At 40.3% G+C, this 19,295-nt stretch overlaps 1 protein-coding gene across 1 annotated transcript in view; it reads right to left on the reverse strand.

The window, feature by feature from the left end:
* The window catches only part of LOC134202138 (uncharacterized), a 52,545-nt gene that overhangs the window by 16,625 nt on the left and 16,625 nt on the right, over positions 1–19,295 (reverse strand). The window contains exon 5 of the mRNA XM_062677193.1: positions 13,751–14,059. Coding sequence (XP_062533177.1) covers positions 13,751–14,059 — 309 coding nt within the window. The remainder of the gene's footprint in view (positions 1–13,750; positions 14,060–19,295) is intronic.

Genomic DNA, 19,295 nt, shown 5'->3' on the forward strand with positions numbered 1-19,295 from the left:
GACATTTCAGTACTGAAACGAATAATGGGTACATGGAACTCAATTAATGGGTACTTGAAGATGTCCGTGTACCAAAATAATTATTCGCACAGTTCCTAATCAAAGTACAGTCAACATTCACTCGTTGGGCTAAGCTCGTAGTGAAAGACTTTCATTAGTTGTTATAACATTTCATCTGTCAAGTCAGCGAATACAATACATAGAAAATCAGAGCTGCCAAATGTGAAAAACGGAAATTTCTAGCAATTTACTGCCGCTAACCGCAAATCGAGCACATCTGTATATGAAAGCCCATATACGGATGTGCTCGACTTGCTGTTAGCGGCAGTTTACGTCAAAACACAGACAAGCAGACATAACACATTGAACATTCACTCAGTTAATTCATCGTCGTACAAACACTATCTAACAACATCTGTTGTTTTCACTTTGTTGGGCAAATCACCAGATGGCGGTAGTGAGCAAACTTCAAACTCGAGAAAATCCTATGCGCGCGCCACGAGTGATCGATTGGCCAACTAATGATTATTCGAATTGACCAGCAAATTAGTAAACGATGAACTTTTCACGAGTGTTATGTCTGTTTGTCTGTGGTCATATTTTGACGTTCACCTGAATTTTAATTGGGCTGTAGTCCAACTAACGGAAGTCCAATTAAATAGTAACCCATCTAAAAACAGCCCAACGTGTGAAACTTTACTGCAGCTCATAATTCAACCACCACATCAAAATGGCGACATATTTCTAAGAGCAAAGGGTTTTTGCATACCTAGAAAAAGTAAAATGTACCATAGAAAAACAAAACTATACCCATGAAAAAGTGCACTATGTACCATCGAATAATAGCACTTTTACCCCTACAAAATAGAAAATGTGTCCATAAATATTATAAAACGCACCGGTAAAACTAAAAAAATACTAGTAAAAAATGACAATTGTACCATAAAATAATATGAAAAAATAGCTGACCCATGAATAATAAAATTTGCACCCATAACTTGTTTGGAAGAAAATTAAATATGCACCCATAGAAAATCAAATTGTACCCATAGAAAATAAAATGCGTCCCATAGCTAATTTAATTCGTTCCCATAGAATATTAAATTTGTACCAATAATTTATAAAACAAGTACCCATAAAAAAGGCGAAACGTACCCTTGAAATACTGCCTATGTACCATAAATAATAAAATTGGTTTCCATAGAAAAGACAATACTTTTCCTTAAAATATGGGATTTTTTTAGAGTTGGCCATTTATAATATTTAAGGAATTTATCAAGGTTGGGTTCTAGTAGAAGACTCTCTGCTGGCCAGGGTTCGTATTGTGATCACACTAATACATTTCCGATTTCCCTTCCCACAGTCTGTCAGTAATAAACAGGAGAAATAATGGAAGCTCAGCTAGATATTTTCCAAATAGTTAACATGTAAAGTTGAATTATTGGACAACGGGTGGTACTGTTCCCATAGTCGGTTAATATCGTTGGATTAGGATTATGTACAGAATACAAAAAATAAGATATGTACAGAATCCAAAAATCATCAACCTGAGTCTTTAAGTGATTTTAGAAACATTTCCAGACTGCACTTTTTTATATATGGAAATTAATGACTAAAACAAAAAGTCGATTATTGGGCGAACGACCTTAGATAAAAACAAGCGGTTTTCACTACATAAAATGAAGATATGTACTGAACATAAAAACCATCAACCTAGTGAGTTTTCAAATGATTTTAGAAAAATAATCACATTTCCAGACTGCACTTTTTTATATATGGAAATTAATGACTAACACAAAAAGTCGATTATTGGGCGAACGACCTTAGATAAAAACAAGCGGTTTTCACTACATAAAATAAGGATATGTACTGAACATAAAACCATCAACCTAGCGAGACTTTAAATGATTTTAGAAAAATAATCACATTCCCAGACTGCACTTTTTTATACATATATGGACAATAATGACTAACACAAAAAGTCGATTATTGGGCGAACGACCTTAGATAAAAACAAGCGGTTTTCACTACATAAAATAAGGATATGTACTGAACACAAAACCCATCAACCTAGCGAGTCTTCAAATGATTTTAGAAAAATAATCACATTTCCAGACTGCACTTTTTTATATATGGAAATTAATGACTAACACAAAAGTCGATTATTGGGCGAACGACCTTAGATAAAAAACAAGCGGTTTTCACTACATAAAATGAGGATATGTACTGAACATAAAACCATCAACCTAGCGAGTCTTCAAATGATTTTAGAAAAATAATCACATTTCCAGACTGCACTTTTATATATGAAAATTAATGACTAACACAAAAAGTCGATTATTGGGCGAACGACCTTAGATAAAAACAAGCGGTTTTCACTACATAAAATGAGGATATGTACTGAACATAAAACCATCAACCTAGCGAGTCTTCAAATGATTGTAGAAAAATAATCACATGTCCAGACTGCACTTTTTATATATGGAAATTAATGACTAACACAAAAGTCGATTATTGGGCGAACGACCTTAGATAAAAACAAGCGGTTTTCACTACATAAAATGAGGATATGTACTGAACATAAAAACCATCAACCTAGTGAGTTTTCAAATGATTTTAGAAAAATAAGCACATTTCCAGACTGCACTTTTTATATATGGAAATTAATGACTAACACAAAAGTCGATTATTGGGCGAACGACCTTAGATAAAAACAAGCTCACTACATAAAATGAGGATATGTACTGAACATAAAAACCATCAACCTAGAGTCTTCAAATGATTTTAGAAAAATAATGACTGCACTTTTTATATATGGAAATTAATGACTAAAACAAAAAGTCGATTATTGGGCGAACGACCTTAGATAAAAACAAGCAGGTTTTCACTACATAAAATGAAGATAGGTACTGAACACAAAAACCATCAACCTAGCGAGTCTTTAAATGATTTTGGATAAATAATCACAATTCCAGACTGCACTTTTTTATATATGGAAAATAATGACTAACACAAAAAGTCGAGTATTGGGCGAACGACTCTAGATAAAAACAAGCGGTTTCCACGACATAAAATAAGGATATGTGCTGAACACAAAAACCATCAACCTAGCGAGGTCTTCAAAATGATTTTGAAAATAATCACATTTCCAGACTGCACTTTTTTATATATGGAAATTAATGACTAACACAAAAGTCGATTATTGAACGACCTTAGATAAAAACAAGCGGTTTTCACTACATAAAATGAGGATATGTACTGAACATAAAACCATCAACCTAGCGAGTCTTCAAATGATTTTAGAAAAAATAATCACATTTCAGACTGCACTTTTATATATGAAAATTAATGACTAAATACAAAAAGTCGATTATTGGGCGAACGACCTTAGATAAAAACAAAGCGGTTTTCACTACATAAAATGAGGATATGTACTGAACATAAAACCATCAACCTAGTGAGTTTTCAAATGATTTTAGAAAAATAATCACATTTCAGACTGCACTTTTTATATATGGAAATTAATGACTAACACAAAAGTCGATTATTGGGCGAACGACCTTAGATAAAAACAAGCGGTTTCACTTTACATAAAATGAGGATATGTACTGAACATAAAAACCATCAACCTAGCGAGTCTTCAAATGATTTCAGAAAAATAATCACATTTCCAGACTGAACTTTTTCATATATGAAATTAATGACTAAAACAAAAGTCGATTATTGGGCGAACGACCTTAGATAAAAACAAGCGGTTTTCACTACATAAAATAAGGATATGTACTGAACATAAAACCATCAACCTAGCGAGTCTTCAAATGATTTTAGAAAAATAATCATTTCCAGACTGCACTTTTTATATATGGAAATTAATGACTAACACAAAAAGTCGATTATTGGGCGAACGACCTTAGATAAAAAACAAGCAGTTTTCACTACATAAAATAAGGATATGTACTGAACATAAAAACCATCAACCTAGCGAGTCTTCAAATGATTTTAGAAAAATAATCACATTTCCAGACTGCACTTTTTATATATGGAAATTAATGACTAACACAAAAAGTCGATTATTGGGCGAACGACCTTAGATAAAAACAAGCGGTTTTCACTACATAAAATGAGGATATGTACTGAACATAAAAACCATCAACCTAGCGAGTCTTCAAATGATTTTAGAAAAATAATCACATTTCCAGACTGCACTTTTTATATATGGAAATTAATGACTAACACAAAAAGTCGATTATTGGGCGAACGACCTTAGATAAAAACAAGCGGTTTTCACTACATAAAATAAGGATATGTACTGAACATAAAAACCATCAACCTAGCGAGTCTTCAAATGATTTTAGAAAATAATCACATTTCCAGACTGGCACTTTTTATATATGGAAATTAATGACTAACACAAAAAGTCGATTATTGGGCGAACGACCTTAGATAAAAACAAGCGGTTTTCACTACATAAAATGAGGATATGTACTGAACATAAAACCATCAACCTAGCGAGTCTTCAAATGATTTTAGAAAAATAATCACATTTCAGACTGCACTTTTTATATATGGAAATTAATGACTAAAACAAAAAGTCGATTATTGGGCGAACGACCTTAGATAAAAACAAGCGGTTTTCACTACATAAAATGAAGATATGTACTGAACATAAAACCATCAACCTAGTGAGTTTTCAAATGATTTTAGAAAAATAATCACATTTCCAGACTGCACTTTTTATATATGGAAATTAATGACTAACACAAAAGTCGATTATTGGGCGAACGACCTTAGATAAAAACAAGCGGTTTTCACTACATAAAATAAGGATATGTACTGAACATAAAACCATCAACCTAGCGAGTCTTCAAATGATTTTAGAAAAATAATCACATTTCCAGACTGCACTTTTTATATATGGAAATTAATGACTAACACAAAAAGTCGATTATTGGGCGAACGACCTTAGATAAAACAAGCGGTTTTCACTACATAAAATGAGGATATGTACTGAACATAAAACCATCAACCTAGCGAGTCTTCAAATGATTTTAGAAAAATAATCACATTTCCAGACTGCACTTTTATATATGAAAATTAATGACTAACACAAAAAGTCGATTATTGGGCGAACGACCTTAGATAAAAACAAGCGGTTTTCACTACATAAAATGAGGATATGTACTGAACATAAAAACCATCAACCTAGTGAGTTTTCAAATGATTTTAGAAAATAATCACATTTCCAGACTGCACTTTTTATATATGGAAATTAATGACTAACAAAAAGTCGATTATTGGGCGAACGACCTTAGATAAAAACAAGCGGTTTTCACTACATAAAATGAGGATATGTACTGAACATAAAAACCATCAACCTAGCGAGTCTTCAAATGATTTTAGAAAAATAATCACATTTCCAGACTGCACTTTTTTATATATGGAAATTAATGACTAAAACAAAAAGTCGATTATTGGGCGAACGACCTTAGATAAAAACAAGCGGTTTTCACTACATAAAATAAGGATATGTACTGAACATAAAAACCATCAACCTAGCGAGTCTTCAAATGATTTTAGAAAAATAATAACATTTCCAGACTGCACTTTTTTATATATGGAAATTAATGACTAACACAAAAAGTCGATTATTGGGCGAACGACCTTAGATAAAAACAAGCGGTTTTCACTACATAAAATAAGGATATGTACTGAACATAAAAACCATCAACCTAGCGAGTCTTCAAATGATTTTAGAAAAAGAATCACATTTCCAGACTGCGCTTTGTGATATATGGAAATTAATGACTAACACAAAAAGTCGATTATTGGGCGAACGACCTTAGATAAAAACAAGCGGTTTTCACTACATAAAATGAGGATATGTACTGAACATAAAAACCATCAACCTAGCGAGTCTTCAAATGATTTTAGAAAATAATCACATTTCCAGACTGCACTTTTATATATGGAAATTAATGACTAACACAAAAAGTCGATTATTGGGCGAACGACCTTAGATAAAAACAAGCGGTTTTCACTACATAAAATAAGGATATGTACTGAACATAAAACCATCAACCTAGCGAGTCTTCAAATGATTTTAGAAAAATAATCACATTTCCAGACTGCACTTTTTATATATGGAAATTAATGACTAACAAAAAGTCGATTATTGGGCGAACGACCTTAGATAAAAACAAGCGGTTTTCACTACATAAAATGAGGATATGTACTGAACATAAAAACCATCAACCTAGCGAGTCTTCAAATGATTTTAGAAAAATAATCACATTTCCAGACTGCACTTTTTATATATGAAAATTAATGACTAACACAAAAAGTCGATTATTGGGCGAACGACCTTAGATAAAAACAAGCGGTTTTCACTACATAAAATGAGGATATGTACTGAACATAAAAACCATCAACCTAGTGAGTTTTCAAATGATTTTAGAAAAATAATCACATTTCCAGACTGCACTTTTTTATATATGGAAATTAATGACTAACACAAAAAGTCGATTATTGGGCGAACGACCTTAGATAAAAACAAGCGGTTTTCACTACATAAAATGAGGATATGTACTGAACATAAAAACCATCAACCTAGCGAGTCTTCAAATGATTTTAGAAAAATAATCACATTTCCAGACTGCACTTTTTATATATGAAAATTAATGACTAACACAAAAGTCGATTATTGGGCGAACGACCTTAGATAAAAACAAGCGGTTTTCACTACATAAAATGAGGATATGTACTGAACATAAAACCATCAACCTAGCGAGTCTTCAAATGATTTTAGAAAAATAATCACATTTTCAGACTGCACTTTTTTAAATATGAAAATTAATGACTAACACGAAAAGTCGATTGTTGGGCGAACGACCCTAGCTAAGAACAAGCGGTTTCAACTACATAAAATTATGGTATGTACGGAACACAAAAATCATCAATCTAACGAGTCTTCAAGTGATTTTAGAAAAATAATCACATTTCCAGATTGAACTTTTATTATATATGCAAATAAGTGACTGACACAAAAAGTCGGTTATTGGGCGAACGACCTTAGATAAAAACAAGCGGTTTTCACTACATAAAATGAGGATATATATTGAACATAAAAACCATCAACCTAGCGAGTTTTCAAATGATTTTAGAAAAATAATCACATTTCCAGACTGCACTTTTTTATATATGGAAATTAATGACTAACACAAAAAGTCGATTATTGGGCGAACGACCTTAGATAAAAACAAGCGGTTTTCACTACATAAAATGAGGATATGTACTGAACATAAAAACCATCAACCTAGCGAGTCTTCAAATGATTTTAGAAAATAATCACATTTCCAGACTGCACTTTTTTGTATATGGAAATTAATGACTAACACAAAAGTCGATTATTGGGCGAACGACCTTAGATAAAACAAGCGGTTTTCACTACATAAAATGAGGATATGTACTGAACATAAAAACCATCAACCTAGCGAGTCTTCAAATGATTTTAGAAAAATAATCACATTTCCAGACTGCACTTTTTATATATGAAAATTAATGACTAACACAAAAAGTCGATTATTGGGCGAACGACCTTAGATAAAAACAAGCGGTTTTCACTACATAAAACGAGGATATGTACTGAACATAAAAATCATAAACCTAGCGAGTCTTCAAATGATTTTAGAAAAATAATCACATTTCCAGACTGCACTTTTATATATGAAAATTAATGACTAACACAAAAAGTCGATTATTGGGCGAACGACCTTAGATAAAAACAAGCGGTTTTCACTACATAAAATGAGGATATGTACTGGACATAAAAACCATCAACCTAGCGAGTCTTCAAATGATTTTAGAAAAATAATCACATTTCCAGACCGGACCTTTTTATATATGGAAATTAATGACTAACACAAAAAGTCGATTATTGGGCGAACGACCCTAGATAAAAACAAGTGGTTTCTACTACATAAAATAAGGATATGTACAAAACACAAAAATCATCAACCTGAGTCTTTAAGTGATTTCAGAAAAATAATCACATTTCCAGACTGAACTTTTTCATATATGGAAATTAATGACTAACACAAAAAGTCGATTATTGGGCGAACGACCTTAGATAAAAACAAGCGGTTTTCACTACATAAAATGAGGATATGTACTGAACATAAAACCATCAACCTAGCGAGTCTTCAAATGATTTTAGAAAAATAATCACATTTCCAGACTGCACTTTTTTATATATGGAAATTAATGACTAACACAAAAGTCGATTATTGGGCGAACGACCTTAGATAAAAACAAGCGGTTTTCACTACATAAAACGAGGATATGTACTGAACATAAAATCATAAACCTAGCGAGTCTTCAAATGATTTTAGAAAAATAATCACATTTCCAGACTGCACTTTTTTAAATATGAAAATTAATGACTAACACGAAAAGTCGATTGTTGGGCGAACGACCCTAGCTAAGAACAAGCGGTTTCAACTACATAAAATGAGGATATGTACTGAACATAAAAACCATCAACCTAACGAGTCTTCAAGTGATTTTAGAAAAATAATCACATTTCCAGACCGGACCTTTTATATATGGAAATTAATGACTAACACAAAAAGTCGATTATTGGGCGAACGACCTTAGATAAAACAAGCGGTTTTCACTACATAAAATGAGGATATGTACTGAACATAAAACCATCAACCTAGCGAGTCTTCAAATGATTTTAGAAAAATAATCACATTTCCAGACTGCATTTTTTATATATGGAAATTAATGACTAACACAAAAAGTCGATTATTGGGCGAACGACCTTAGATAAAAACAAGCGGTTTTCACTACATAAAATGAGGATATGTACTGAACATAAAAACCATCAACCTAGCGAGTCTTCAAATGATTTTAGAAAAATAATCACATTTCCAGACTGCACTTTTTTATATATGGAAATTAATGACTAACACAAAAAGTCGATTATTGGGCGAACGACCTTAGATAAAAACAAGCGGTTTTCACTACATAAAATGAGGATATGTACTGAACATAAAAACCATCAACCTAGCGAGTCTTCAAATGATTTTAGAAAAATAATCACATTTCCAGACTGCACTTTTTTATATATGGAAATTAATGACTAACACAAAAAGTCGATTATTGGGCGAACGACCTTAGATAAAAACAAGCGGTTTTCACTACATAAAACGAGGATATGTACTGAACATAAAAATCATAAACCTAGCGAGTCTTCAAATGATTTTAGAAAAATAATCACATTTCCAGACTGCACTTTTTATATATGAAAATTAATGACTAACACAAAAAGTCGATTATTGGGCGAACGACCTTAGATAAAAACAAGCGGTTTTCACTACATAAAATGAGGATATGTACTGAACATAAAAACCATCAACCTAGCGAGTCTTCAAATGATTTTAGAAAAATAATCACATTTCCAGACCGGACCTTTTTATATATGGAAATTAATGACTAACACAAAAAGTCGATTATTGGGCGAACGACCTTAGATAAAAACAAGCGGTTTTCACTACATAAAATGAGGATATGTACTGAACATAAAAACCATCAACCTAGCGAGTCTTCAAATGATTTTAGAAAAATAATCACATTTCCAGACTGCACTTTTTATATATGAAAATTAATGACTAACACAAAAAGTCGATTATTGGGCGAACGACCTTAGATAAAAACAAGCGGTTTTCACTACATAAAATGAGGATATGTACTGAACACAAAAACCATCAACCTAGCCGTACTTATCCAGTACTTACCACCTTTCGAATGCAACCTGTTGCGAGAAAATCGGTTAGGGATGACTATATGAAAAGACACACACACACACACACACACACACACACACACACACACACACACACACACACACACACACACACACACACACACACACACACACACACACACACACACACACACACACACACACACACACTCCGCCGCGAGCACAATACTCTCGGTCTGAGCGGCGAGCAGCTGGTAACAGTACTCTCGCGTGCATGCGATGCCACCATGCCTAGGAAAGTCCACCCTAGGAATGGGAGGCCACCGGCTTACTGGTGGACTCAAGCAATTGCGAACCTGCGCCGCGCTTGCCTACGGGCACGGAGGTGGATGCAGCGAGCACGCACAGAAGAGGAGCGTGTTGAACGACGGGTGGCGTTCGTGGCTGCTAGAGCCGCTCTGAAGACTGAGATTAGATCAAGCAAAAAAGCCTGCTTCGAGGGCCTGTGTCAAAGTGCCAACGCGAATCCATGGGGTGACGCCTATAGGGTCGTAATGGCCAAGACACGTGGGGCGATGGCCCCTACAGAGCGGTCTCCAGAGATGCTGGAGAGGATCATCGCGGGGCTCTTCCCACGTCATGACCCAAGTCCCTGGCCTCACTTTGTGGAGCTGCCAGGGCCAGGGTGGCCGACGAGGGAAGAGTAACTGTGGCGGAACTTGCGGGGATTGCACAGTCCCTTAGTGTAGGTAAGGCGCCAGGACCGGATGGTATTCCGAACCTGGCCATCAAAGCGGCCATTGCTGAGGCTCCCGAGATGTTCAGATCTGTCATGCAGAGATGCCTGGACGAGGGAGTCTTCCCTGAAGCATGGAAAAGGCAGAGCTTGGTCCTATTGCCAAAGGCGGGAAAACCATCGGGGGATCCGTCGGCATATAGACCAATATGCCTGCTTGATACGGCGGGGAAGGTGCTCGAGAAGATCATCCTCAACAGGTTGTTGATACGCACGGAGGGTGCGGATGGTCTATCGAGTAACCAGTTTGGCTTCCGAAAGGGTAAGTCGACCGTAGATGCTATCTTGTCGGTTACCAAATCCGCGGAGATAGCTATCCAGCGTAAGAGGAGGGGAGTTCGCTATTGTGCAGTAGTGACTCTCGACGTGAGGAATGCATTCAATAGTGCCAGTTGGGCAGCTATTGCAGATGCGCTCCTGAGCTTCTCCCGACTACCTATACAAGATTCTCGGAAGCTACTTCCAGAATCGAGTACTGGTATACGACACGGAGGCGGGTCGGAAGTGCGTTGACATAACCTCAGGGGTTCCGCAAGGTTCCATACTGGGTCCGGTGTTATGGAACGTCATGTACGACGGTGTCTTGAGGTTGAAGTTCCCGGTGGGCGTGGTAATCGTCGGCTTCGCTGACGATATTACGCTGGAGGTCTACGGCGAATCGATCGAAGAGGTGGAGTTGACTGCAGCCCACTCGATCGCAATTGTGGAGGAGTGGATGAGTTCCAGGAAGTTAGAACTGGCTCACCACAAGACTGAGGTGGTTGTTGTTAACAACCGAAAGTCGGAGCAACAAGCGGTGATAAGGGCAGGCAACTGCGCGGTCACCTCTGAACGCTCCATCAAACTCTTGGGGTAATGATCGACGATAAGCTCACCTTTGGTAGCCACGTCAATTACGCCTGCAAGCGTGCCTCCACAGCTATAGTGGCATTGTCCCGGATGATGTCCAATAGCTCTGCGGTTTATGCCAGCAAGCGAAAGCTTCTGGCTAGTGTCGCTCTGTCCATACTGAGGTATGGGGGCCAGCTTGGGGCACGGCCCTGCGTATTAACTGCTACAGAACGAAGTTAGAAAGTACGTATAGGCTCATGTGCCTAAGAGTTGCGAGCGCGTACCGTACCGTGTCGCACGATGCACTTTGTGTCATCACCGGTATGATGCCTATTGACATCGTTATCGGTGAAGACATAGAGTGCTTCGAAATGCGCGGCAGAGGCATCCGTAGGACTGTCAGGATGGCCTCAATGGTCAAATGGCAGCGTGCGTGGGACAGTTCCACTAAAGGTAGATGGACACATAGGTTGATACCGGAGATAGGTACGTGGGTCAAGAGGCGCCATGGGGAAATCACTTTTCACCTGACCCAGGTCCTTACAGGCCATGGTTGCTTCAGACAGTATCTACACCGGTTCGGACACTCGGCCTCGCCCGAGTGTCCGGTGTGTGCAGATTTAGAGGAAACGGCGGAACACGCGTTGTTCGTGTGCACAATGCGTGACCACATGCTTGCCACATGTGGTCTGGACACTACCCCGGACAACCTAGTCCGGAGGATGTGTAAAGATGAAGTTGGCTGGAACGCCGTTTTATCGGCTATCGTCCAAATCGTCTCGGAGCTACACAGAAGGTGGCGCTTGGACTCAAGGAATGGCTAGTTCAGGCGCAAATAAGAGGTGGTCCAAGGGTTCGGAGTCGGCTTCATGGGTCATACCGGTGCCCTGTGGTCGAACTCGATCCTTTTATCGAACAAGTGGCCGCGCGAAGAACAACATGGTATCGTCGCTTTCGCGGCGTCGGTCAACCGGGCGGGTTCCGAGCCCGAGGACGGAAAGGGGTCCTCGTCAAGGCTGGGGAGGCGTAGGCACCGCGTCGGCAAGTCCCTCTGTGTGTTGGCGAATAGGCCCTATCGCAGAGAGGTCAATTTGGGGTGCACGTGGCATCATCATTCTTGATGACAGTCGTACAGAGGGAAGCAGACGCGAAGTCGACCCTTCCCACCTTCCGAGGACATAGGGCGTGGTAAGGCCACCTGGAAAGCCGGCAATGCGCTGGCACGATACCATGGTGTTCTTCTAAAAAGCGAGTCACGATGTTCGATGCTGCAAGGACACGCAGCTAACCTCGAGGGTGCGTTGTGCACTGGCCCCCCTTTGAAGCATTACTTTCTGGTTGTACCGAAGGGACGATGAGCTTGGCGGCAATGGAAACGGTTTAGCGGGTCGGGGATGTAGTCCTGCCTCCATCGTTTGCTGTTGGAGGTGGTCCCTAACCCCGCACTTCCTGGACAACCCGGGATGTCTGTTGAGCAGATTCCCCCTCCATTGCTTAGGAAGAAAAAAAAAAAAAAACACACGCACACACACACACACACACACACACACACACACACACACACACACACACACACACACACACACACACACACACACACACACACACACACACAAACACGGACTGACAGACATTTGCTCATCTTGTCGAGCTGAGTCGATTGGTATATAACACTATGGGTCTACGAGCCTTCTATAGAAAGTTTGTTCTTGGAGTGAAATGATAGCCTTTCGGTACAACTTTGTTGTACGAGAAAGGCAAAACTGATTTCATTAAATACGCGCTAGGATCAAAGATATATATATCTTTGATGTATATCAGAGATATAAATTTTAAATCTTGGTAGTGTAAGAGCTAAATCAGCAGTGATTCAAATTGTCCGGAGTTGTCATTTTGAAGATGAATCTGAATCATGCATCTTCCCAGCAGTGGCTCAAGATTAATTTTTTATAACATTCGAGATTCAAAAGCTTAAAATTGTTATACCGCTCAGTTCTATTTTCTGCAGATATGAACCGGGAATGAATCACAAGATTCAAATATTTTTCAATTGTTTTGGTGTATAAATGCGTCATTTTATGTACGGATCAATCCACTTTTCGTTTACGGCGCCTTCCTTAGCAGCAACATAATCATTTCATTTAATGGAGAAAAAAACGAACTTGAATAGAACACTGCTGTGGAAGCACGCGAGTTTGTTCTATTTTGGCTCAAATTCAAACTAGAATAGTGTTCGAAAATTTGCAACGAAACTGAATCTCTCCTGATTTCACTCTTACTGTATTCAATTTCTTAATTCCTAATAAAATGAATCGTAGAGCTTGTCTGTGTAACGGAAAGGTAAACAATGTACATACGTTATTATAAACCTCCGAAACTGGGCTTGTGAAAGTCGATACGAAGCGTGCTTGCTTTTTAACACCGTCCGGATGTTGCTGTGTTTTCGTGCCGTTCGCGATAGATACAGACCGCTTCTGGTCGCCGAGGATCGATTCAGACTCAGTCGGTCCTTCTGGATTCGCTATTTCCTGCTTTATTGTAATAATTGCTTCTGGGTTCTCCAGCTGGATTGAATTTTGACTTTTTTCATTGTGCTGATTGAACTCTCGGCTTGCCAGCCTGGACGATCTGCGGGCAACACTGACGAATTGTACAACTTTGGGCACCTTAAAATGAGAATAATTAGAATAAATTATGAATACAATACTTATATTTCTAGACCAACATTTGAAAAGGGCGTAACAGCCAAAATTTATTGCTTCGGATTCCTTGTCTACACATACAGCTATATACATAGACAGAAAACGGGACAGATCAAATTTTGGCTGTTACGCCCTTTTCAAATGTTGGTCTAGATTTATCCACTTATATGGTGTCTTCGACATTCTAAAAAGTTATTAGAAAAGAATTCAGTTACAAAATTGTTGAACTCAACAGTGATTAACTAGGGTTTGTCCCCCATTGAATGCAACTTATTGTGAGAAAATCTATTAAGGGTAATCTTTGCAAACTGGCTTATGTTTTTTGGTTTTCGTGTGCACACACCCATACACACGGACAGAAAGAGATTTCCTCAGTTCAACGAGCTGAGTCTTTATCTTTATCTTTATCTTTATTTGGAGCAGGGAAAAGCCCGCTTGAGTAGAGCATATCCCTTCCTCAAACGGGCGCAAAACCTCCTCTTCTTTTAATATCCACAGAAATTACATTTTCCAAAAGATACAATGTTTACTCAAAACTATTACAATTTGAAGATTCTTAGTACTGAATATCCTGACTAACATTAAACTAGAGTGTATTGGTGTGGGGGGCGGCAAGTAGGGTAAAGGATGTATTTTGGACAACCCGTACCAGGGGTCATATTTTGGACCACCAATGGGAGTTTGCACTCAGTGGTCCAAAATATGAGCCCTGGAACTGGTGGTCCAAAATATATCCCTTACCCTATTCGACAAAACATTTTCCGAAGGTTGGCGCGAGAGATATGAAAATCAAATTCAGTTGCACATCGATTAAAAATGCGACACATACTAGTGAATGGTTCATTATGCCCATAATTTGTACGTGCACCCTGGAGGATTAAAAATTAATTGAGTCGAAGCTGACGGTAGGGAACATTCAGATTAATCAGGGAGAGCAAATGTGGGCAATCAACTCTGGATTGTAGAAGGTCCGCAACAAATAGAGCCCTAGATACGTCACGACGCTCACTTAACAACTCTAAACTATAGATAGTGGAATATATAGATGAGCGAAATCATGGCTGAGTCGTTTTTTTTGCCCGTGCACACGCGCATATGACGTCACAGCCCTTAACGTTTCCATTGAAATCGTGACGTCATGCTCGTTTGGAGACACGTTTGACAGTTCGTTTGGAGACAGAGGATTTATCTTCGCTCATCTATATATTCCACTATCTATACTCGTGGGCAGCAGGGACTATGTCCAAGGGCTTGACGATCCCTCCCCAGGCCATCTGCGAGTTGTGGGACCTGCCTGGGGTTTGACAGTGGGTCCTGTTAAACTTCTATAAAAAACTGCATGTGTCCGCAAGCAGGTTTCCGCCAAAGCGACCGTGTGCCGCTCAAAGCGCACAAGCCCAAGTCCTGGTGTTAGGTGGGACATTAAACAGACCTGACACGACGGCCCTCCGACGAGACAGGAGGTTTGCGCAGGCCCAATAAGCCGCCTGTAAAACAACAAATTACGAACGAAATAAGAGATAATACGACTCGATATAATCGGCAAAGACCCAGGCGACGAATAAAGGATCACGATTGGAAGCTTGGAACATGGAACTGCAAGTCGCTAGGTTTCGCAGGTTGCGACAGGATGATCTACGATGAATTACATCCCCGCAACTTCGACGTCGCGGCGCTGCAGGAGATTTGCTGGACAGGACAGAAAGTGTGGAAAAGCGGGCATCGAGCCGCTACCTTCTATCAAAGCTGTGGCACCACCAATGAGCTGGGAACCGGCTTCATAGTGCTAGGCAAGATGCGCCAAAGTGTGATTGGATGGCAGCCAGGATATAGTAAGGATATGTAAGCTGAGGATAAAAGGCCGTTTCTTCAACTATAGCATCATCAACGTGCACTGCCCACACGAAGGGAGACCCGACGACGAGAAAGAAGCGTTCTACGCACAGCTGGAGCAGACATATGATGGATGCCCACTGCGGGACGTCAAAATCGTCATCGGCGACATGAACGCACAGGTAGGAAGGGAGGAAATGTATAGACCGGTCATCGGACCGGATAGTCTGCATACCGTATCGAATGATAACGGCCAACGATGCATAAACTTTGCAGCCTCCCGCGGAATGGTAGTCCGAAGCACCTTCTTTCCCCGCAAAAATATCCACAAGGCCACATGGAGATCACCTAACCAAGAAATGGAAAACCAAATCGACCACGTTCTGATCGACGGTAAATTTTTCTCCGACATCACAAACGTCCGCACATACCGCAGTGCGAATATTGAATCCGACCACTACCTCGTTGCAGTATGCCTGCGCTCAAAACTCTCGACGGTGTACAACACGCGTCGAAGTCGAACGCCGCGGCTTAACATTGGGCGGCTACAAGACGATAGACTAGCCCAAGACTACGCGCAGCAGCTGGAAGTGGCACTCCCAACGGAAGAGCAGCTAGGCGCAGCTTTTCTTGAAGATGGCTGGAGAGATATTCGATCCGCCATTGGTAGCACCGCAACCGCTGCACTTGGCACGGTGCCCCCGGATCAGAGAAACGACTGGTATGACGGCGAATGTGAGCAGTTAGTGGAAGAGAAGAATGCAACATGGGCGAGATTGCTGCAACACCGCACGAGAGCGAACGAGGCACGATATAAACGGGCGCGGAACAGACAAAACTCGATTTTCCGGAGGAAAAAGCGCCAGCAGGAAGATCGAGACCGTGAAGAAACGGAGCAACTGTACCGTGCTAACAACACCCGAAAGTTCTATGAGAAATTGAACCGCTCACGTAAGGGCCACGTGCCACAGCCTGATATGTGTAAGGACATAAACGGGAACCTTCTTATGAACGAGCGTGAGGTGATCCAAAGGTGCCGGCAGCACTACGAAGAACACCTGAATGGCGATGTAGCAGACGAAGATGACGGTATGGTGACGAACCTGGGAGAACACGCGCAGGACATACGTTTACCGGCTCCGGATCTCCAGGAAATCCAGGAGGAAATTGGCGGGCTGAAAAACAACAAAGCCCCTGGGGTTGACCAACTACCAGGAGAGCTATTTAAACACGGTGGTGAGGCACTGGCTAGAGCGCTGCAATGGGTCATTACCAAGATTTGGGAGGAGGAGGTTTTGCCGCAGGAGTGGATGGAAGGTGTCGTGTGTCCCATCTACAAAAAGGGCGATAAGCTGGATTGTAGCAACTACCGCGCAATCACATTGCTGAACGCCGCCTACAAGGTACTCTCCCAAATGTTATGCCGTCGACTAGCACCAATTGCAAGAGAGTTCGTGGGGCAGTATCAGGCGGGTTTTATGGGCGAACGCTCCACCACGGACCAGGTGTTCGCCATTCGCCAAGTATTGCAGAAATGCTGCGAATACAACGTGCCCACACATCATCTATTCATCGACTTCAAAGCCGCATACGATACAATCGAACGAGACCAGCTATGGCAGCTAATGCACGAACACGGATTTCCGGATAAACTGACACGGTTGATCAAGGCGACGATGGATCGGGTGATGTGCGTAGTTCGAGTTTCAGGGGCATTCTCGAGTCCCTTTGAAACACGCAGAGGGTTACGGCAAGGTGATGGTCTTTCGTGTCTGCTATTCAACATCGCTTTGGAAGGGGTAATACGAAGGGCAGGGATTGACACGAGTGGTACGATTTTCACGAAGTCCGTCCAGCTATTTGGTTTCGCCGATGACATTGATATTATGGCACGTAACTTTGAGAAGATGGAGGAAGCGTACATCAAACTGAAGAGGGAAGCTAAGCGGATCGGACTTGTCATCAACACGTCGAAGACGAAGTACATGATAGGAAGAGGTTCAAGAGAAGACAATGTGAGCCACCCACCGCGAGTTTGCATCGGTGGTGACGAAATCGAGGTGGTAGAAGAATTTGTGTACTTGGGCTCACTGGTGACCTCCGATAACGATACCAGCAGAGAAATTCGGAGACGCATCATGGCAGGAAATCGTACGTACTTTGGACTCCGCAAAACGCTTCGATCGAATAGAGTTCGCCGCCGTACCAAACTGACTATCTACAAAACGCTCATTAGACCGGTAGTCCTCTACGGACACGAGACCTGGACGATGCTCGTAGAGGACCAACGCGCACTTGGAGTTTTCGAAAGGAAAGTGCTGCGTACCATCTATGGTGGGGTGCAGATGGCGGACGGTACGTGGAGGAGGCGAATGAACCACGAGTTGCATGAGCTGCTGGGAGAACCATCCATCGTTCACACCGTGAAAATCGGACGACTGCGGTGGGCCGGGCACGTAGCCAGAATGTCGGACAGTAACCCGGTGAAAATGGTTCTCGACAACGATCCGACGGGTACAATAAGGCGAGGTGCGCAGCGGGCAAGGTGGATCGATCAGGTGGAAGATGACTTGCGGACCCTCCGTAGACTGCGTGGTTGGCGACGTGTTGCCATGGACCGAGCCGAATGGAGAAGACTCTTATATACTGCACAGGCCACTTCGGCCTTAGTCTGAATAAATAAATAATAATAATCTATACTCTAAACCAATAAGCTTGCAGCGGTCGGTGTAACTGGGTAGGTTATTTGGATCATTCCATGGGAGATGCCTTACACGCTTAGATTAGTTCACCTATTTATGGGTACTTACTTCACCCATATGTGGGTAATTGCTATTATACCAATATTATTGGTAAAATGTACCTAGAAAATCGGTAAAATTTACTGATATTATGAACAAACCGACTTTACCTATATTTGAGTGATTGCATTTACCCATACTTGGGTGAAAAAATGAACACAAACAAATCCAAGCTGATGGCCACCCCGTCGTTGCCGAAGAAGTTTCAAAACAATTCCCATTTTCTGTAATAAGATTATTCCGCACAGTCACAGCAAACAAAATCTTATGTAATTCGTGAAATGAGGTATCTATTTTGTTGTTTTTTATTATCTAATTGCTAAATGTTAATATTTATTTTCGATACACAGCTTTCAGGTTGGAATCAACGATCATTCCCACACATTTGGTTTCCAGTTCCGTTCAGCAGCGCCTCCTTGCAGGCAGACATCGGCAAGTACCGTGGTAGCAAAAACAGAATTATCAAGGAAGAACTTCCACTCGTAACTATGAGCGTCTGATTACATGCGATCAGGTACATCCTATAAAATTATTAGCGCTCCGGAACCGACGTAGTTTTGCCAATG

Source organism: Armigeres subalbatus, unplaced genomic scaffold (assembly GCF_024139115.2).
Source record: "Armigeres subalbatus isolate Guangzhou_Male unplaced genomic scaffold, GZ_Asu_2 Contig1035, whole genome shotgun sequence".
NCBI classification, from domain to species: Eukaryota; Metazoa; Arthropoda; class Insecta; order Diptera; family Culicidae; genus Armigeres; species Armigeres subalbatus.